This window comes from Nansenia antarctica (assembly GCF_963989245.1).
Source record: "Nansenia antarctica genome assembly, chromosome: 5".
NCBI lineage: Eukaryota > Metazoa > Chordata > Actinopteri > Argentiniformes > Microstomatidae > Nansenia > Nansenia antarctica.
In genome coordinates this window covers 6,774,656-6,798,128 of record NC_137690.1, presented here as the reverse complement: position 1 = coordinate 6,798,128, position 23,473 = coordinate 6,774,656, and the positions used below count along the sequence as shown (strand labels likewise).

The 23,473-nt window shown below is 41.6% G+C and overlaps 1 protein-coding gene across 1 annotated transcript; it reads left to right on the top strand.

The window, feature by feature from the left end:
• Window positions 1-953: 953 nt before the first annotated feature.
• LOC308157506 (uncharacterized protein) lies at window positions 954-10,158 on the top strand. Its single transcript, XM_080531067.1, has 4 exons — window positions 954-1,073; window positions 1,895-2,113; window positions 2,607-2,643; window positions 9,921-10,158. Exons 1-4 carry the CDS (start codon window positions 968-970, stop codon window positions 9,979-9,981), a joined length of 423 nt encoding a protein of 140 aa, XP_080387193.1. The 5' UTR covers window positions 954-967; the 3' UTR covers window positions 9,982-10,158.
• Window positions 10,159-23,473: the final 13,315 nt, after the last annotated feature.

Sequence of the window (23,473 nt, the reverse complement as noted above, 5' to 3'; positions counted from 1 at the left end):
GAGTGTCCCGATTCTTGTTGGGATAGAGGGGTAGGGAGAAGTGTTAGGGATATATGGCCCTCCAAACTGAGTTGTTTCAGAGGCACACTCCAAATCTAGTGTTATGTTATACCTCCCAGAATGCCTTGCGAATCATCGGTAAGATAGTGGCGAACTCACAAGCAACCACAAAGGTCATTATGTTCTTCTTTAATACATTTGTAAAAGTGATGATAATCATCATATTATCTTAGTTTAATGTCCTTTCAATGTATTATAGACCTCTTCTTTATCACAAGCATAACAAAAGTATAGTTACGCTAGTATGCTGATGTAGAATTGCGAGCGTTCATGCTTTTCTATGATACTACTGATGACGTATCAGGGACTTGAAGGGTTATCCCATTTAATAGGGGAAGCTTTCAACCACTATCCCTTGCAACTCTGTTCTGAGGGGCAAGCCGAAAAGAGAGTGGCTCTCCAGAACAAGGGGTAGGGGTGAAAAAGGGAAACAGGATTTAGCCTTGGTTACGAATCCTGGGCGCATTCAAAAACATTTGATTGGTGTTAGCACGAGAGTTCACCATATTGCTTAGACCAGTCTATTCCTTTTAAATCCATCCAGTGTAGAGTGCACCATTCAGAGAGAGGGGTAGAGAATCAGGCCGCAGCCCCGTCAATGTGGAAGACGCTTTAGCACAACAATTCATAGTAGTGCCTAACCTCTGTTAGGTTTTTGGTAATCCGTATGTTTGTGAAATTATCTCTCCACTATATGTGCCTCTTCCTTTGTTTACTCTACACAGATCCACCTCACAGCCCAGCTACCATGTCTGAACACAAGTCTACAGAGTCCCTGGGTTCTGGCTGTGGTTCTCCAGCCCAGACAAGCACAGAGCGGGGTCCAGAGATGGTGGCAGTGAAGCTGGAGGCCTGCAGTCAAACACTGGATCTCAATGTGGTAGTGAAGGAGGGGGAGGAGGAAGTGATGGTGACAGAAGAGGAAGGAGGAGAAGAAGTGGTGGAGAAAGACATGATGGTGAAAGAGGAGGAAAGAGTAGAGGATGTGGAGGAGATAGATGGCGAGTTGGATGGTAAGTTAATGTTATGAAGTTGTCTAATGTTAGGATGAGTGGAAAGTGATAGTTAGATAGTTCTCTCCATTTCCTTCCTTTCCTTTACATTTCATATGGTCTGGTTTTTATTGAGAAATATTGGTGTGAATCACTGTTGATAAATGTGTGTGAACGAGTGCGCACATTTTGGTTCTGTTACCGGACCAACCAACCAACCAAAAACCACAAACCTGAACAAACTATCATATAGACCACCGCCAGGTCACGCCACTCAAGGGAGCTCAGATGGAGCTGGCCAGGCAGTGATAGTGTTTGGGTCAGAATGACCCAGACAGTGATAGGGTCAGGGTCAGATGGAGCTGGCCCAGGCAGTCATAGGGTTAGGATCAGACTGACCCAGGCAGTGATAGCGTTAGGGTCAGACTGACCCAGGCAGTAATAGGGTTAGGGTCAGATGGAGCTGACCCAGGCAGTGATAGGGTTAGGGTCAGATGGAGCTGACACAGGCAGTGATAGGGTTAGGGTCAGACTGACCCAGGCAGTGATAGGGTTAGGGTCAGACTGACCCAGGCAGTGATAGGGTTAGGGTCAGATGGAGCTGGCCCAGGCACTGATCGTAAGGTGTATGTACCCGTTTGGTAAGCTAACCCCATACTTTTATTTCTCATTCTTCTTAGAAAACCAGACCACCTTTTCTGTTCTTCTGTTCAGTCAATGTGGAAGACACTTTACTACAGCATCTCATAGTAGTGCATATCTTCTGTTAGGTTTCTGGTCATTTGTATGTTTGTGAAATTAACTCTCCACTATGTCTGCCTCTTTCTTTGTTTACTACACAGATCCACCTCACAGCCCAGCTACCATGTCTGAACACAATTATTACATGACAAATATTACATGTCTGAACAAATTAATTGAACACAAGTCCACAGACTCCCTGGGTTCGGACTGTGGTTCTCCAGCCCAGACAAGCACACAGCGGGGTCCAGAGATGGTGGCAGTGAAGCTGGAGGAGGGAGAAGTGATAGGAGAGATAATAGAGGACACACATTTGGGTGGTAAGTTCATGTGATGAATTTGGCTAATGTTAACATGGTATTCATTGGACAACTCCTAGTCAGTGCTCTATGGTGTTAATAGTGTACTACTGTAACAGTCAATACTTAGTTTGACAGTGCCTCTTTGGTCTCTTCTATTGTGGCATTGATAAGTCTCTCTTGAACTCTGTGTTCAGTCATTATATTCTACAGACCCCAGAGATGTTGTCACTTCTGCCCCGATACTGTTTTTTGCCACCGATACCGATCACAGATAATCTATGAGAAATATCGGCCGATATACTGCCGATACCTATCAAATAATAGCCTAATACTAATAGGATAATAAAAAAAAGAAAATTAGTGTGGATGAGACAATTGACATTTAGAGCATCCGATAAAGCGAGGCCTAGGCCTAAATGTTTTAAGAGTCTTTTAAAAAATCTCCACAAACCTTTTGCTAGGCTGGCCGAGTTGTGTCTGTACACTTTCTCTGCCTTTTTCTTCTCGTCAGCTCTTCAAACTCGCCATGCTCTGCTACGTGATGCACAGTAAGGCCCGATCCCAATTCACCCCTATGACTCTGTTTCACCCCTCCTGCTCCGTTTCATGTTTTCATCGGGGACTAGGGGGGGAGGGGGAGGGCTATCCACGGCTCAGTTTGGAGATTTTTCGGGACCACGTTAGATTTCGGAGCCATAACCCTACCTCCCAGGATGCATTGCGAATCATCTACAGAAATCTGATTCCGCTCTAGGCAATGCGGAAGACAACCACACATGTCATTACTTTTTACTCTGTGATTACTTGGTAATAAAGATTTGAAAAATTATGAAAATTATCTCATTATCTTAGTTAAATGTCATTCTATGCGTTGTAGACCTTTTCTTTATAACAAGCATAACCAAAAATATATAACTAAAAATAACCAATATATGCCGATGTGCTGTGCCTATGCTTAACATAGAAATACACCGTTCCAAAGTCCAGCGCGCTTCAGCCAAGTTTAAGATCTGAGGGTTTTGGTGCTCAGCAGTAGAGGACAATAATAGTTAAACTATTACCTGGGCACTTCCATTAGACTACCAAAAGCAAGACACTGGATCTCTCATATCTGCGCGTTTGTCACCCTGTTCCTCTGCAACAAACGCAGAGATTGTATGAGCGCCCCGGCGTCCCTGTCCAATAGAAGCGCCAGGCACAGCCTCCCCATAGAAATACACCATGTCATCGGAGCGCGATTCACATTTCTGAGATGTACAATCCTGTTTTAAAAAATGTTATTCTTACATGTGGCATTTGACAGCGGGTGATGGATTTGATGTAAAGTTATCTATCAAACATTAGGCTGATTTGTGAATGATAGTCACGCGTTAGGACCTATTTCATGTCGCATTTCTCCTCTTTGATGGCATATGACGCTATAGCTATGGCACTTATTAAACCAAAACACGCAATCTAATCCAAGCAGTTGTTATTATGTAATATTATTGATGGGTTATATCATGTTCTGACTAACAGCGGCTGTTTCTCCAGCATTCCTGTCACATCGGATTTCGGAACGCCATGAAAATAAATCTGCCCTCCGTGTCTAATGTTATCTATCTAACGTTACATGTTTTAAGGCTGATCTGTGCATGATACTGGCGCATTTTGACATACTTCATGTTGCATTCCCCCCTTTGATGGCAGATGATGCCTGAAATTTACCTTAATTTCAGCCGCGAAGTTCTTGCATGGCTTTCCTATCTCAGTGCAGACTGGCAGGGTAGGAGCACAGGATGATAGCCTACAGATCACCTATTCTGCCATGGTCTGATAATGAAGCATTGTTCTTTTTTGTTTGATGACTTTGATCCGTTAATAGTGTAAAACCGAGCATCAATACTTTTCTATGACACTACTGATGACGTATCAGGGTCTTGAAGGGTTGTCCCATTTCAGAAAGATTGAAAGATTTCAACCACTATGGCTTGTGGCTCTGTTCAGAGGCCTTGGCTCCAAAGCAAGTGGCACTCCAACACAGATAACATTTGCGTATCTGCAACTTCTGCACATGCTTCTGGTGCATACTGGGAACTGGAGTCCTAAGGTTATAAACACATATCACCAGACACACTGCTGACATATTTTAGTTTAACAAGCATGAGAGAATGGCTTGTTTAGGTTAATGAGCATGTGACAATGAATTGGCTCAAGTTGTTTGCGTCATTGATAGGGCTGTCCCTAACGACTATTTTTCTAACGAATAATCTAGCGATTATTTTTTCGGTTAGTCGATTACTCTAACGACTAATTTAACGATTAGTCTACTACAATACATTTTTTTACTGTTCGATTAATGTATCACTTCATTTTCCCCAAAATAATGTCTGTATTGTCTCTCTCTGTTTAACAGTGTCTTTATAAAGCACTCTGGGTAATAGCTGCTGCTCTTATAAAACAAAGCAGCGTGTGACATGCACATTACTCAGACGGCCGCCCCTTTAAATGATCAGCTGATGTATGGGGGCTGTCTGTGGGCCCGCAATTAAACACAGACACCTTTAATTCGGCAACCTGCTACTACTACTACTGTAACTGCCTCTGTCAAACAGCCCCAGACACAGGGCAGACTCACTGCTATGTTTAGCCAACTTGAATGCCAACATGGCCATCAGGGTTTTTCCTGGCTCAAAATGAGGCGGAGGTGGTACCAGTGGTGTTTGACATCGGGGGGGACCCATGAAGCAGGGCTGTCTGGGGGTCCTTTAACATCAAACACTTAATTTCTTGCATTCTGGTGAATTGATATGCACCAATTTGTGCCCTTTCTGCATCAATTTTGCTAGCAAAAACAAAAGCTAACTTATTTGCGAAACAGCGCCCCCGCCACCACGTCGGCGCAGTGCAGAAGAAGAATACGACCGTCAGTTTGTCGAGAGCTGGAGGCGGCTAGAAATATGACTGAGGCGGCCGCCTCATAATTCTCTATGCAGGAAAAACCCTGGCCATTTCGAAGTCTGTCCATCACCACAACACATAGCTAGCTAGTAGCTACATGGCTAGCTATCGTTACTCTCGCTGCTATGTTATGATTAGCTAAATTGATGCTAACGTAGCATGCGAGCTACGAGCTAGATAACGTAGGTGCGAGCACCACAATGACAATAGGCTACTGTAGCTAGCCAGCTACATAGCTAACGTTACTAACACCAGAAGACAAGACATACAAACTGTGGTGAGCTACATTGCTTGTGTAACATTAGCTAGTAGCCGCCTCCATGTTTCCACTGGTCGCAGCCATGTTGTTTATTTGCGACGCACATTACGCAAGTCGACGTATTGACACAGTCGATTACGTCGACGCGTCGTCCCAGCCCTAGTCATTGATCGGTTGTAATGATCGCTGACTAGAAAGCGTCACCGGATTTCCCCAATCTCATATTTTTACTGATTATCGTCCGATTCCGATTGCTAGCCGATCGAGTGGGGCATCAATAATATCTAGTGATCACTCTATAACCTTTGCACTACTGATGTTTACATTACTACTTTTGAACATACTGTATATTGCACGTCTCCTGATTAGGGTTGGGTACCGAAAACCGGTATGGTACCGGTTACTTTACATTCGGTACCTACCGAACCGAATTGCAACGGAGATTTCGGTTCCTCGTTTCGGTTCCTCTATCGCCCCCTGGTGTCCGAAATGGACGTTACATGCAACAGTCAACCGCACGTGACATCGCCTGTTAAAGTTCCACTCAGTTCCTGTAATTGAGACTGAATCGCTCTCAACATGCGCGAGGCGACGCGCTTGCAAAACAGTTTTGTAGTTGGTCTGAATTTAGCGGGAAATTTGGATTTCAGGAAATCCCTCTCCTTTGCGTCTCTCCATCACTTTAACAACGACACAGTATTGGCAGGGGGAAAGAAATGGAGTCGAATTTTTATTGACAACGGATTTACATGCTGGAAAAACATGCAGCTAAAATTCAGGGAACATTTGGACAATACGAGACACAAGGAAGCTGTGGTCGCATGCTCTTATTACAGGACAATATGCGCGGTGCAAAAATAATCTAAAATCATCACGAACAGAACAGCGGAGGTACGGGTAAACAGGGCTCATGTCGGTGTCAACAAAGGTAAAAGTTGGTTTTCTCAGCTGATAATGAGCCCGTTTTGTGCGTGTACTCTCATGTAGGCCTACTTCGTATTGATGAGCTGATAATCTATCAGTGTGTGTGCATATGTGTATGTATGTGACTGTGAGTCACAAGTTTATATTCTACGAATGTTGTTCAGTGCTGTATGGGTGTTCCCGGTTCTGTGTGTACTCTTGTGTACCGTATTTTCCGCACTATAAGGCGCACCGGATTATAAGGCGCACCTTCAATGAATGGCCTATTTTAGATTTTTTTTCATACACAAGGCGCACCGGATTATAAGGCGCACCGGATTATAAGGCGCATAGAATAGATACTGCAGTCAAACGTTTGACTGGGGTTGCGTTACGCCCAAGCTCCACCTACTGCGTTGCGTCACCTCTCCATCGGTGTTGTGTCAACTTCCCGTTGTCCAAGCTCCACCTGAGCGTTGTCACCATCAACGTTCTACCTGCTCCACTGTCAAAAAAATATATTTTTCCACCTCAAGTATCAGCCGTTCGTCATCCATTTTTGCAACAAGCGTCAAGGACCTGCGGTGATTCACAGCTGACTCGCGTGAATAGCAATTCGCAATAGCTGCAACCACGAGATATAGAGTAGTTAGCTACAAGCATTTTCAATCTGCTATTATCTCTATTAGTGGATTAACCGCTGTGGTGATTTAACAGCTGATAAAAATACATCAAGTAGACTACAAACAGAGCAAAACAACACCAGAAAACAACCAATAGGCTATACAATTATAACCAACAACCAATATGTGACAGCTCCTGGTGAAATGTGCAACGTACTTTTTCAGTTTTTACACATGCTTAAACTACAGATTGTAAGCTTTCAAATGATGTGTCATACATTCAAATCAGAGAAAGATTGAACACGACAGGCGTATTTGAATGTTGGTTCATCTCAAACACTGAATGGGAGAAAAGTGAATCTGACCAAACCACAACAAACGCTGCTAGCGGCTAACAGCTAACAAAACACATCGCTACGAAGGTCTAAACTGTATTTTAATAACATGACAACATACTGGGAGAACATCGACATGCTAAAAACACATAACTACACAACTAGATGAACACACAGTTCTTGCTTTTGAACACGAGCTAAAACGAAAGTATGTTTACAAATCAACCCTCCCTTACCTGTAGCCTCCGGCAAACGAGAATAATGAATCCAATACACAAATGATAAGTGTTTAGTGATCGTTAAACTGTTGTTTATTATATCGAGTGGGTACTTTAAAACTTCAAGTTGAAAGCACCAAGAATCTCACTTTGTTCCCTCGGAAACTCTGTTTAGTCTTCTTTACTTGGGGTCTTGTGGTGTGGGACTGTGAGTAAGCACAACACCGGTGTTTACTGATTACCGTAATGCTGCAAGCGGTGTGAGTGTCCGAATTGAACAGTTGGGTGAGTACGGCATCCATTCAGAGCACATGATAGCATAACAATAGCATTCGCGGAGATTCCAAGATGGCGGCCGTCGTTTACTGATTACCGTAATGCTGCAAGCGGTGCGGCTTTGTAGTTTACCAGTCGTACTGAAACATTTTATTATTATAAAAAAAAAAATATTGGTCATGTAATTTTTACATTTTGATCCATATATAAGGCGCACCGGATTATAAGGCGCACTGTCGTTTTTTTTTTTTTTTTGGGACTTTTAAGTGCGCCTTATAGTGCGGAAAATACGGTACTTCATATACAATGAGCTGATTATGTGTGTGTGTGTGTGTGTGTGTGTGTCTTGGGCGTATCTGTCAGTCCTATTCAGTGCTGTATGCGGGTTCCCCATGTTCTGCTGCAGCTGTAGAGTCAGGATATGTTGGTATTTGATCACCTTCTATATAAAACATCGCCGCTCGGCATTATTGGCGTGCACGCGGAAAATCGCGTCAGTGACCCCCCGCCACTGATGTGAAAAATCCTGGAGGAACCACATATATATTTTTTTATCAAAAGTACCGATTTAAGTACCGTTTCGGTACTTGTACCGTTTTTAAAGTATCGATTTGGCACCGGTATCGAATAAAACCCAAACGGTACCCAACCCTACTCCTGATATAGCTTCTTTTATACTTCTGCACATTAGATACTAGGGGTGTAACAGATCACCTAACTCACGGATCGGATCGTGTCACGGTTTTTGAGTCACGGTCATTTTTCGGATCAACACAAAACAGTCACGGTCATTTTTCGGATCAACACAAAACATAAAAATAAAAAGCTTTTTCCTCGAATTCTGTAAAAACACCACTTTTACTGTGTAAAACCCAACAACATTCAAGATGTCAAAACTGGTATATATATATATGTGTGTATATATATATATATATATATACACACATACATACATAACATATTCTACACTCAAACATTAGGCTACATATTAAACAGAAACACACATTCAACTTAAATGATGCAGTAGGAGAGAGGGAGGAGGCACCTGGTTGCAGCAGTGAATCACTGGGCTCTTTAAAGCAGACAAATAAACATGTTTTATACCACTTTTAACTAAATAATAAAGTGAAACCTTACTTTAAACATGGTACGAAAAAATTGGCTACATTATCAGAAGTTGTCAAGCTGCCTTTTTCGTGTCTCCCGTCAACACACCAGGGTGATGTCGCGGCAAATGTGTGGCCATGCTCGTACGACTTTCTCGTTGCACAACGCTTAAACACCGTAACTTTTTTATCGACCACACTTCCAATGACACTGTCCGTCATTGTTATAATTGACAGAGAAGCCAAAGTGCTCCCATACATGGGATTTAAATGACGAGGGAGGCATTTCAAGTTCTTCTCTGTCGCCAACATTAGCAGCACTCGCCATGATACACTTGGGCTGCGTTCGTAAATTTGCTCTGAGAGCGCCGGAGAGCACACTGGGTCCGACGTCATAAAGGGACCAAGTAATTTGATTGGACAAGAGGCGTTCCATGAATGCTGATCAGATTCCAGAGCGAATTTACGAACGCAGCCTTGTTGTTCTGGATTTTTTTTTTCATTATCAACCTATCATTGCACTTTAGAGTAAAACAAAGCACGCAACTGTCGCGTCTATCTTTTCATGGCAACTCTACATTGTGATTTACAAGGGATATTAACTAATATTAAGTAATATTATTACTTGGTTACATTTTGCAATTGATCCGCGGTACACATGCGTGCCGAACCGTGGGGGGCGATCCGTACGATCACGGATTATCCGTGATCCGTTACACCCCTATTAGATACTGTACAGAAGCTACCTCACTGTACATATCTTATAACTGTATAACAATATTACCTCTGCACATACTGTATATTGCATAATTACCCATCACTACCATTCTTGTTCTATTTATCATGCCCTTATATCACTATTTGCACTTTTGGTTGGATACTAAACTGCATTTCGTTGTATAGTACTTGTACTTTGCCATGACAATTAAATTGAATCTATTCTGATCTATACATCTGTACATGCCATACTGTACATAGCTCATAACTGTATACATGCCTCGAACTATCGTACTCGCCATACTGTACCTATCACTGTCATGTTTTTATATCATTTCTCGTTAGATGCTAAACTGCATTTCGTTGTCTGGTACTTGTACTCAGCAATGACAAAGTAACATTTAATCTAATCTAATTGTTTCTAATCCTGTATATGTTGCTATTACAGGAGAGAGCTCCAACCCAGGCTCAGACAGCAAGCCCAGCTCCACCACATCAGGAAACCATGAACAACACAGACGGAGGAGCTCAAGACTCACATCAGGAAACCATAAACAACACAGACGGAGGAGCTCAAGACTTAAGAATCTCTGCTCCCAGTGTGGGAAGAGTTTCAGTGAACTAGGACACCTAAATAGACATCAGAGATTACACACAGGAAAGAGGCGTGCTCTTTCTACACTGCTCCCAGGGTGGGAAGTGTTTCTGTTGACTAGGAGTTCTAAAGTTACATCAGAGAATTCACACAGTAGAGAGGCCATACCACTGCTCCCATTGTGGGAAGAGTTTCTGTCGACTAGGAGTTCTAAAGTTACATCAGAGAATTCACACAGGAGAGAGGCCATACCTATGGTGGGATCTTGGGGCATGGGGATATCCATGAGCTGATGCTCCAGGAACTCCTCACTCACCTTGTCCTGTTCCTCTGGCCCATGGAAAGGAAGTAGTTCCTGAAATCTAAAAAGAGCACCATGTGTAAAGAACTGATTAATGATTTGATTGATTTTGTCACCATGATCAAAATTAAACTTAACAATTCCTGGAAAATGTGAAAACCCTTGCCTGTCTATGAAGTATTGGGCATCTTCCACCCACACCCAGTCCTCTGCTGCACATCAACAAATCTAGCATGGTTCAGAAGGGCGATTGATTCCATACTCCACAGCGCTGACCAGAAACGCCAGTGCTCCCTGCTGGATTAGCTGCACCTCCTGAGGTGTGATGTCTCCAGCCTCAAGGAGCCTGTTGAGGGTAGCTCTGGTGGTGAAGCCAACATTTAGTTTTTCTCCTACCAGACAGAAAGCGATGAAGCAAATTAAGACCAGGTAGTTTAAACAATATCTCAGAATCAAAATCACTTTTATTCGCCAAATGCATCAGGTAGACACAGGGATTTCACTTTGGCGATGAGCACTTTAACTCAAAACTAGACAGACAGTCAGTGCACATAGATTCAGCAAGATATGCACAATAAGTGCAAGTGGTTGAAGGTATTCCTCTATGTAAGAATGCTATTTTACCCATAGACTATACATTGTATGCCTACACACATTCTATGCCTTTTCCATAAGAGAGATATCACCCAATAACAACAATCTTCCCAAAAAGTATATTTGAGGTCAATGAGAATACAGGTTTATCTCCTTATATGAAACGTTTACCTGGCAGTTGATTTAGTGGGTCCTTGTAGAGGAGGTCATGGACTTGTCGGCCCTGTAGTGCTGATGGCTTCATGATGAACTTTGTCATCTGCAAATGTGTAGTTCATAAAAGATTTCCATGTATTACTTGAAAAAGGACATATCAGCCAATGAAATATAAGCAGACATACTTGGCAGCAGGATGGCCCAACCCTTGCACTTTACCTCTCCATGGAGCTGGAAGATGGAAGACCTTTCTCTCTGAGGGAGGAGGTTCAGTGTGGTGAACATTGGCAGCATTGCTTGAAAGAAGAGGAGGTAGACTTCAGTCAGGGGGTTGGAAAATGCGTCCACCAGCCTTCTAAACCATGGTTGTTTCTCATCTGTAAATGAAAACAGGTTGTGCTTAAAAGAACATATTTAGTCTGGTGTAATGCACCTGTATTACCGTCAATGAAATAAACAACATACTTAAAGACTTAAAATAGCTGGTAAGTGGCCCATACTGCCGCAGAATTCGTGTAATACACCTCTCCAGGCTTAACCATCGCACTGAAATGTGCAGCAGCATTTCCATGTACTCGCTCTCATGGAATTCACAAAATTCTGGAAAACATATAAAAATATAACATCAATAGCAAACAAATTTAAAATGTCTGCATTTTTTTATTTTTTTCCTAACACCAGGGGAGCCACCCCTCCTAAATTTCGTTGTTTGGTACCTGTACTGTAGCAATGACAATAAAGTCCATTCATTCATTCATTCATTCATTCATTCATATAACAGTAGAGCTGGTTGAATCACAAACCCATCAGGTAACCTTTACGGTTGGTGCTTCCCTTAAACCAGTACCCAACATCCACAGTCAGATCCTCAGGATCAAATCCGGATATCTGCAATACATGTTTTCAAATATTTATTTCAACACTATCAGCAAACTGTTTTACGTGGCATTGGGCTTAACAGATTGGTAATATAAAGTGTACATGTTTGAATTTACTTCGAAAAACGTCATGTTTGGCAGTGTTGTGGATTATATGACCGGGGCATCCATGAATGTAAATGCTGCCATTTTCCCTCAGCATTCTGGCTGCAATTGAGTTTTTGGCACCTATATTTACTGGAGCATTGTCAATAGAGAGACCTACACAATTTCTCCAAGGGATGTTACTTTCCTGCAAGGTGTCATGGATTTTTGTATAAATCACTTCAGCAGTGCCACAGCTCCGCCCACTGGTGGTGCACAATGCACATATCAAGGAACCTGTGCACAACTCTGTTGATGTCAAATATTCTTACTGTGAGGGGATTCATCTTCTCTAGACCTGTAACAATAAGGAGCATAACTAAACCTACATGTTCAAACTGTATAAGTGTGCATGTAGAAATGGATAAAAAAAAATACAGATTACTGGTAGTTGTTAAGCTCATACCAGTATCATTTGAGCCATCTGTGGAATGGAATGGAATGGACTTTATTTGTCATTGCTACAGTACAGGTACCAAACAACGACATTTAGGAGGGGTGGCTCCCCTGGTGTTAGGAAAGGAAAAAAAAAAGCTCTTAAAGCTCTGAGCCGTGGGGGAGTCTCTAAAACATTCTTTGTACAAGGGGCTAAATGGTCAGCAACGGCAAAGGGAATATTGTGCTGCACCATTGCAACAGCAACCTTCACCTCAGCCCTCCTGGTCTGCAACAGAAACAATTGATTAAATAACTCATAAACATGAGTATTATTACAAGTTTTCATGGTAATATAATCAACAATTTGAAGGAAAATGCAATTCATCAAACATTGCCACCAGCCTTTTAGTTTTCCTGTGCTATGTACCTTGGCCTCTTGTCCACTCATGCCTCCAACAGAAGTTGCTGGCGTGTAGAACTGTGCAATACTGCTGGCTGACTTTAAAGCCTGTTCTTTGGCTTGATGTCCCTTGCCTTCCACATGCCTGCTTATGTCCCTCACGCCTTGATGGGCACAGGAGTTTTATTGTCTGCAGACTGAGCACCAGTAGAATGAATGGTCTTTATTGTCATTGCTACACCAGATTTTTTCAGTCCAGCAGCTGCCATCAATCCGTCCAGACTGTCCAGGGCCCAGAACCTAGGTCTTTGCTGTGTTCAGGGCCTGGATGGCCCTGGGGTAGAAGCTGTTCTTCAGTCTGTTTGTCCTTGCGGCCATGGTCCTGTACCGCCTTTTCGAGGGCAGCCGGGTAAAGTGTTCGTACCCAGGGTGGGTTGGGTCCCTGGAGATCTTGGAGGCCTTCCTGAGACAGCGTGTGTTGTACAGCTCTTCCAGAGAGGGGAGGGGGGCGCCGGTGATCTTCTGGGCTGTTCTCACGACTCTCTGTAGCGCATTTCTCTCCGCGGTTGTGCACGGTTGTGCAGCTGGATTTGTGGCCAAATCAAAGCTATGGATGATGACATGATTGGGCCGGAGATTTAACAATTATATTTATCGCACGCACGCACGCACGCACGCACACACACACACACACACACACACACACACACACACGAAGAGGAGGAGGATTTATAACCCCACAAAACGCTCCCCTGCCTTATTGATCAGTTATCTTATTGATCTTATTGATCAGTTAAGTGCCAATATTTTGGATACGACTTGTTGCATTGACTATTTTGACCTTATTTGTTGTTTTGTTAAAGGCAAAAGTACTGTGATCCAAATGTGTTTTGTTATGCAGTTATCATTTTATACAAAATCATTGTTCAGACCAAATACTATTTTGCTTTATTTATCAGTTTTGCTGGTAACAAAGACCATATTTGTTATTTTATACAAATAATTGTTGAGCATTTCATGAATGCTATTTTGCTTTATTAATCAATGCTGGTAACAAAGACAGTATTTGCTATTTTGTTGGAGACAAAAATAGGTTACTGTGATGCAAATGCAATTGTGCAGTTATCATTTTATACAAAAACAGGAAGGTTCATCCAGCATGACCTGTCATTAAGTGTGTTTTGCTGGTATGGCCTAAAAGTGTTACTATTCATTAATTTGGAAGATATTTATTTATTTTAAATAAAAAAGAAATACAATACATTGTACATGACCTCCTTCATGAATAAACATTGGAGAAAGTGAGACAGTGAGAGTAGAGAAAATGTTTATCCATAGACTGCATTAACTTTAAGGAAAAACTCCTTAGACAGAAATGTAGAGGGGGAAAAAGGTGCAAGATGCGGGACAAATGTTTCGGTCATACGACCATCATCAGTGTCACCGGGCAACAGACAGACATGATATTATTATTATTATAGGGCCACAGGCCTACACAGGTGTTGATGATCAGGGTCATCAGGATTACACAACCAATCAATCATGAATGAAAAAACATTGACATAGAAAAATAACAAAATAATCATAATAAAGAGGCAAGTTAACTTGGACACTATATACAGTATATGTAAATACATAACTACAACTTGACCAAGGGGTAACATAGTAAATCTGTCATAGTTCATACAAACAACAAATATAGCACATTTAGTAGGTAACAAAATACATTTGAATGGGAGAATGTGGAGTCTTATAGGAAACACTGGAGGGAGAGGTCCTCATTCATGCCTCCTGGGTTAACAGACTGGAAATAGAAAATCCATCTGCATTCAGTTTGGAGGAGTCTGGTGTCAAGATCTCCACCTCTACGTGATTTGTTTACTTGTTGGATGACCATGTATGTCAAGTCTGCTGTCGAGTGACTGGCTTCCATGAAATGTCTGGCAACTGGAGATTTAATGTCCTTGCGTCTAATGGCACTCATATGCTCTATTATACGTGTGTGGACTGGTCTAGATGTTTTTCATACATATTGGAGATTACATTTACACAAGATCATGTAGATGACATTTGGAGAGCTGCAGTTGACAAATTGTTTGATAGTGTATTGTTTGTTAGTGACTGCACTCTTAAACGTGTTGGTTTTCTTAGAGTGAGAACAAGCTACACAGTGACGACAAGGATAGAAGCCGGTCACTCCATCAAGACCTCAATGTATGTGTATGTATGTATGTATGTAAGGTGTGTTGCTGTGGTGGTATGTAACAGTCTGCTTTCACCATATAGTCCCTGATGCTTCGAGATCTATAATGTGAGAACATCATTGATAAGACGGTTATAGGTGAGGATACAGGTACATTAATATTTATTAGTGGTCTGTGCCCCTGGGTTGGGATTCTGGTTATGTAATTTGGTTAGGGCAGAGTCAAGCAGTGGCGGCTCCTGCCAAATCTCTCAGGGGGGGCAATTGTTGCGTTGATGGTTAAGGTGACACGTTCAAGGGTAAATTCACCTAAATCAGCGGGCTTAAATAAATTGACTCTCACAGCCATTGGTATTCAGTTATCACATATTTTATTTTAGGTGCAGCAAATCCAGGATAAAGAGCAGTGGCACAGGGGCTGATAATGTGCAATGGATGGATAACACTATTTACATACTACAAAATACAAAATATGGACGGCATACATACTGCTCACTTGTATTGAAATTTAGCTCGTCTCTCTTTCAAAGCAGCAAAACAATCAATGACCCTCTCATTAAAATCAGGCATCTTCCTGACTAGTTCCCTCTCCATTGAAAGCATGGCCAGTGCATTCAGGCGCTCCTGGCCCATTGTGTTTCGCAGGAAGTTCTTGATTCTCTTAAGGGTCGAGAAACACCTCTCAGCTTCAGCTGTTGTCATGGGAGTGGTAATTAGGATGTTCAACAGAGCTACAGTCTCAGAGAAAGTCTCCTGGAGGTTGTACCTGTGTAGAACCTGGTACAGTGCCAGTGCACCAGAGCAGCCCTTGAACTCAGCACTCTCATAGACAAGGGACAGCTCAGTCTTGAGCTTCACCTGGTTCAGCATGGGGTATGCCTTGACAGTGGTGTTCAGAGCCTCAACAGGGAATGCATGGCAGTGCTGTTGGAACATCTCTCCTTGGAGCAGCGTGGCACTCACAAGGTGGTTGGTGAAAGAAAACCTTTCTTTGGAGTGGGCCAGGATTGTGTCGCAGATCTGTCAAAAGTATGGGGTGTGAAAGAAAATGTGGAAATAAGCACTTTGGAAGTACAACACTGAATAAAGACTGCTACCATCCCATCCCTGAATGTAACTCTGATTGGTGGTGATTTTCCAACACTGTGTTTCAAAACTTGGACCTACCTCTTTAGACAGCCTCTGCTTCTCTTCTTCTCCCAAGACCCTCCTTGATGTTCTGGTTCCTGTGGCTTCTTGCTGCTGCTCTTGAGATGAGCTTTGGTCCCTGAAGGCAGACAGACCAACAGTGTTAAGATTTCAAATAAGAAAATGTAGCTGAACAATCTGCTGTCTTGTAGTTGTAATTGTATCTACAGTAATTTCTGAAATGTAGTCTAACGATGATTTAAGGTCTCCAGGAGAGAGGGATCTGTTTTAAGTATAACAGTTGACTTTAGCTTTAACAGGCTGTGCACATGAGTCACTCCCGACCACTTAGATATCTTGGAGCTATTTAGGTAGATATGCTTATTCTTGAATAGAAATATGTAGGTCTATCTATTCACAAATTAAACCTCAGACATTTTTAGACATGTTCTATATATTAGCCTAATACATATATCTAAAAAAAATGCTTAGTTGTAATTCGCTGACAAAATGTATTGTATAGTTTGATAAATGTAATATACTACATTACATTAAGTAACTACATATTAATATAATGTAACATAATAAATTAAATGCAAAGTTTTGTTGCAAAAAAGAAGCTTCGCATAGCAACCTACCAAATGAATAGTGGAATATCCTACTCCAATTACTCGGGCAAGCCCTAATTTTAATTCAACTCATTGTTATATAAGCCTACTAGTTTTACCGGCGCCTTTCCCATTCATCATAGCATGCATACATTTGATTATTACAAAGTTCTATATTACGGAGAAGGTACAAACTATATTTTTTGATCTTACCTTATGGCCTGCATGCTGCTTGTGAAGCTTTGGACGGCATGTTTTATGAAGACTGCGTCAATGTCCTTCTTCTGCAGCTTCTGGTACAGCATGTCAACGTGAGGCATGATACCGTGGAAGAGATGCAGGAAAAACCGGAAGTTCTCATCCTCCAGCATCCTCACAAAGCCAGATGCCTCCTGCACTGTGGTGTTATCAAAGGAGCTGGTCCTGATGGTTTCGAAACACTCCATGAGGTCATCCAGGTTCTCGTATACAGTGTTCACGATTCTGCTGTTGAAATTCCATCTTGTGGACGAGGCTCTTGGCAGCCTTCTTGCAACAACCTCGTCGAGGATGCTCGTGCGTTTAGGCGACCGGGAAAAAAAAGTGGCAATACCACTCAAATCCGAAAAAAAAACTCTCACTGCGGGGATGTTAGAAGTGGCTTGCTGCATAATCAAGTTCAATTGGTGTGCGTAACAGTGGACATAATGGGCATTTCCATAATGTTCACGCACCTTCTGCTGAACACCAGCTCTCTCGCCCCTCATCACACTGGCCCCGTCATACGCTTGAGCGACAAGTTTACCTTGAATGAATGAATGAATGAATTAATATTTTATTTTCGAACATGATTTAAAATAATAAAAGAACAAATAACTAATATGTTATAACACTTTACAGTCCTATTATATTATAATCCAATTAATTAATAATAATGTAACGAACAAGGAACTGGTAGTGTAGCTCGCCCCATGCGGGAGTCGAACCCCGATCTCACCAACACCAAGGGAGGAGCTGTTAACAGGCCCCGTACGGGAACGCTACACTAATAATAATTATTTCAGTATCATCAGTAGTAATACTTTTTCATTCTTAATATTGAAACAACACAAAATAAATAAATAAACATAATTTTCCATTCTTAATACTGAAACAACCGGGAGGGGGCGACATTACCTTTCTCTTCTTCAGTGAAAAGGCTGCCAAGTCTCTCCAGCAGTACAGTAGCGATCGAGTCGGCCGTTGCATTCAAGATGGGGATGAATTCAAAAAAACGTTCTTGGACAGCATGGTTCCTGTCTATGTATCTCAGCACAAGCACCAACTGAGTCTGTGTAGAAACATCCGTGGTCTCATCTGCTTGGATTGCTACGAATCTGGCTAACTTCACCTCCTCCATAATCCGTTCCCTGATGACTGACAGCATACAATCCAACAGCTCGTTCTGCACAGTCTTTGACGTTCCCTTGAAGACTGTTGCTGTTTTTAAGTGTTCCTCAAACACTTCATCCATCGATGCCACCAAGTCCACCAGTCCACGAAAAATCCCTGGGTTGCCGGAACCCGAGTCATTTTCATTTTTCCGCCGCAAAGCTACCTCGAACACCCCACAAAACTTCACACACTCAATCAGACGGGAGAGAATATGTCGGTTTTTGTTCACCTCGTCGTTGTGCCGACGCACAGCGACCCTGTAGCTCTCATCCAACTGTGTGGCAATGCGGACCCTCCCGAATGCTTGAAGCTTCATGCAACTAGCCATGTGTAGCTTTGACAGGTCATGTTTTTTTGCCTTTTCAGACAAATGGTGCATGTCTGTGACACCTGTACTTGTCCATGCGTCCGCACTCGGATGGAATAACATGCAGGGAAAGCAGAACAACGCATTTGTTACTTCACATCCCGCTAGCCATGTTTTCTTCTCATACCAACCCCTCGTAAATCCTCGGTTATACGATTTTCCAATTTTCCCTGCCTTTGTATAAACTTGCTTTATAATTAAATTTGGTCTGGGTGGTCCTAATTCCTTTACTGTTAATTTCTCCTGGTTGCTACGACGGCTGAACGGTGTTTCTTTTAAAGATTCAACCGAGTTGTTCAGAACATTACTAGCCATAGCCATGGTGAACGAACGTGATCTGAAATTTAGGTTGGCTAGCTCGTCTAAAGCTACGCCACTCTCCGGTAAATCCTCTCCTCCCTCCTCTTCTTTCACCATCACATCTTTCTCTTCCACTTCCACTTCCATTGTTGTTTTTTCATCCACTTCCTCTCTTCCTGCCTCCTCTTCTTTCACCATAATTTCTTCTTCTTCCTCTTTCACTATCACATTATGTTCCAGTGTTTCACTGCAGTCCTCCAACTTCACTGCCACCATCTCTGGACCCTGCCTTGAACCCAGGGACTCTGTGGACTTGGCTTCAGACATGGTAGCTGGGCTGTGAGGAGATGGATCTGTGTAATGTAAACAAAGGAAGAGCCACACATAGTGGAGAGTTAATTTCACAACCATTCAGATTAACAAACACCTAACAACAGATAGGATATATGCACTAGTAACCCCAACACCTCCATATAGACCTTAAATAACCTACTAACCCTAACCCCAACACCTATAGACCTTAAATAAGCTACTTCAACACCTCCATATAGACCTTAAATAAGCTACTTCAACACCTCCATATAGACCTTAAATAACCTACTTCAACACCTCCATATAGACCTTAAATAACCTACTTCAACACCTCCATATAGACCTTAAATAAGCTACTTCAACACCTCCATATAGACCTTAAATAAGCTACTTCAACAGGGCCGTACTGATACACACGAAGATGCAATCTGACGATCTGCTATATGAACTTGCCTCTGCCCAGTTAAAGTTATTCTAGCTAATTAGGGCTGGGTTCAAAAAATCGATTTCCCGATTCTGAATCGATCTTCATTAAAATGAGCGATTATCGATTCATAAATCCCGAGATCGATTCTTTTTTTTTTTTTTGCTTGCAGCTTCAACCCGCAACGAGATCTCGTGGCCAGATCTCGCGCTACAAGAATTTATCATATCTCACGCAACGTGAGGTCTCAACACTAAAATCTAAAAACATGGCGATGGCAGGGACACTCAAGTCACCACCACCAGGCTTAAAGTCAGATGTCTGGGTGCATTTTGGATTTAAAAAATGTGACGTTAGAGATGAGCTGGACAAAAGCAAAGTCATATGTAAATAAAAAGTACATTCATGTAACTGCTTTGGAGTCAATTCATTGATATGTTTAACAATGCTACATGTTATAGGGTTCCTTGAACCATTTATAGCATTAGTTCGGAGAATCTCTTTCATATTCAAGCAAAAAATGTATATTGTAACTAGATCGAATCGGAATCGAATCGTTTTGGGAAATCAGTGGCGATACCCAGCCCTATAGCTAATATATTCGTTCTTCTTACCTGCAATGCGATGCTTCATATATTCAACCTCTGGGAGTATCGAACTGCATAGGTTGTATAAGGAGAATCTTCTTCTTTCGTGTAACGAATGATTGATCATAGAATGAAAACGCTGCTGAGATCATTGAACGACAATCACACAAACATTGTCGTTTTCTGATGACATCGTCTCTGGGCGTTTTCTGATGACATCGTCTCTGGGCGTTTTCTGATGACATCATCACTGGGCGTTTGCTGATGACATCACCACTAGGCGTTCGTTTAGTTCAGATTTTTTCTTTCTTTGAAGGATAGTGTACATTACAACATCATTTAACAGAGAATAAACTGGTAGCAGAATAATTACAAAACTACACAAAACAATCTAAAGATTATACAGTATATCTATATTAATAGTATAGAAAATATAAAACATTGTTGCATTATGCCCATTGTTTATGAACACTATTTAATATCAGAGTATTAATAATAATGATACTAATAATAACTTTTATTTGTAAAGCAATTTTCCTGCAGCTCAAAGTGCTTTAATCATTATATAATCATAATTTAATGATTTAGTCATTTAAAGGCAATATTAAAAAGATGGGTTTTTAGTCTTGACTTGAACATAATTGCTGAGGTTGCATCCCTAATGTAAACTGGCAGTGCATTCCAGAATTTGGGTGCATAAAATGAGAATGCAGCCTCACCAAATCTCTTCTTTTGTACATGTGGTACACAGAGATATGCTAGCAAAAGGTCTTTCAGATTAGACAACTGTGTCAGTGTAGCACTCAACTGTCTGGGGATACAAATGGTAAAGTAGTCCTTGGTCCAGAAACAACCCCTAGCCCCTACTCCCTCTGTCCAACAATGCAATCTATCATCTCCTGAGAGGAGGGACAGTTTGTGGACAGGAGGCTATCCTGACGTGAGGATAATGTGATGGAGCCTGAGAACTGTATCTGATTGATGTCGACCTGTGAAGTGACTAACATTAGGATGACCAGACGTCCCGGTTTGTCCCAGATCGTGCTGGTGTCCCGACAAATATCTGTAAAACATTCAAATGTCCCGGTTTTCAACATTCACTACCAAATTGACCCGATTTTCACCACAATTAGTAAGTAAGTAAGTAAGTAAAGCTTTATTTATATAGCGCCTTTCATTCATGGAATGCAACCCAAAGCTCAATTAAAATACTTATAATAATACTGTAATGTTTCCACATATGAGTCAGAAGCAAAAGTCGAATGCACACATCCAGGGGTTTAATAAACCACACCAAACAACTGTGTAGAACTGCGTAGCAAACTCCACAATTGTATTTCCTGTTGGTCCATAAAATATGTCATATACTATGTATCTATTTAGCGCTGCCCTTAGCCACCGCCTTGCTACTACTACCCCACCCTCACCCTGGCCATGCTGCTACTACCCCACCCTCACCCTGGCCAGCCTTGCTGCTGCTACTACCCCACCCTCACCCTGGCCAGCCTTGCTGCTTACCCCACCCTCACCCTGGCCAGCCTACCCAAGGTGTTGGATCTAGCCGGGGTCCTGAAGCACCTACAGGTAAGTAAGTAAGTAAGGTTTATTTATACATTTATTTATTTGCACGAATTGACAATGACAAACAGCCACCCAAAGTGCTTAACTGATAAAAAGATAAAACACTGGTAAATGAGAAAAACTAGATAATATACAGATAAAAAACAGATAAAATAGATAAAATACACTAAAAACAGGGTGCAATACAAATAAATCTTCTGGGCTGTTCTCACGACTCTCTGTAGCGCATTTCTCTCCGCGGTTGTGCAGCTGGATTTGTGGCCAAATCAAAGCTATGGATGATGACATGATTGGGCCGGAGATTTAACAATTATATTTATCGCACGCACGCACGCGCACGCGCACACGCACACGCACACGCACACACACACACACACACACACACACACACGAAGAGGAGGATTTATAACCCCACAAAACGCTCCCCTGCCTTATTGATCAGTTATCTTATTGATCAGTTAAGTGCCAATATTTTGGATACGACTTGTTGCATTGACTATTTTGACCTTATTTGTTGTTTTGTTAAAGGCAAAAGTACTGTGATCCAAATGTGTTTTGTTATGCAGTTATCATTTTATACAAAATCATTGTTCAGACCAAATACTATTTTGCTTTATTTATCAGTTTTGCTGGTAACAAAGACCATATTTGTTATTTTATACAAATAATTGTTAAGCATTTCATGAATGCTATTTTGCTTTATTAATCAATGCTGGTAACAAAGACAGTATTTGCTATTTTGTTGGAGACAAAAATAGGTTACTGTGATGCAAATGCAATTGTGCAGTTATCATTTTATACAAAAACAGGACGGTTCATCCAGCATGACCTGTCATTAAGTGTGTTTTGCTGGTATGGCCTAAAAGTGTTACTATTCATTAATTTGGAAGATATTTATTTATTTTAAATAAAAAAGAAATACAATACATTGTACATGACCTCCTTCATGAATAAACATTGGAGAAAGTGAGACAGTGAGAGTAGAGAAAATGTTTATCCATAGACTGCATTAACTTTAAGGAAAAACTCCTTAGACAGAAATGTAGAGGGGAAAAAAAGGTGCAAGATGCGGGACAAATGTTTCGGTCATACGACCATCATCAGTGTCACCGGGCAACAGACAGACATGATATTATTATTATAGGGCCACAGGCCTACACAGGTGTTGATGATCAGGGTCATCAGGATTACACAACCAATCAATCATGAATGAAAAAACATTGACATAGAAAAATAACAAAATAATCATAATAAAGAAGCAAGTTAACTTGGACACTATATACAGTATATGTAAATACATAACTACAACTTGACCAAGGGGTAACATAGTAAATCTGTCATAGTTCATACAAACAACAAATATAGCACATTTAGTAGGTAACATAGCAGACAAAATACATTTGAATGGGAGAAGGTGGAGTCTTATAGGAAACACTGGAGGGAGAGGTCCTCATTCATGCCTCCTGGGTTAACAGACTGGAAATAGAAAATCCATCTGCATTCAGTTTGGAGGAGTCTGGTGTCAAGATCTCCACCTCTACGTGATTTGTTTACTTGTTGGATGACCATGTATGTCAAGTCAGCTGTAGAGTGACTGGCTTCCATGAAATGTCTGGCAACTGGAGATTTAAT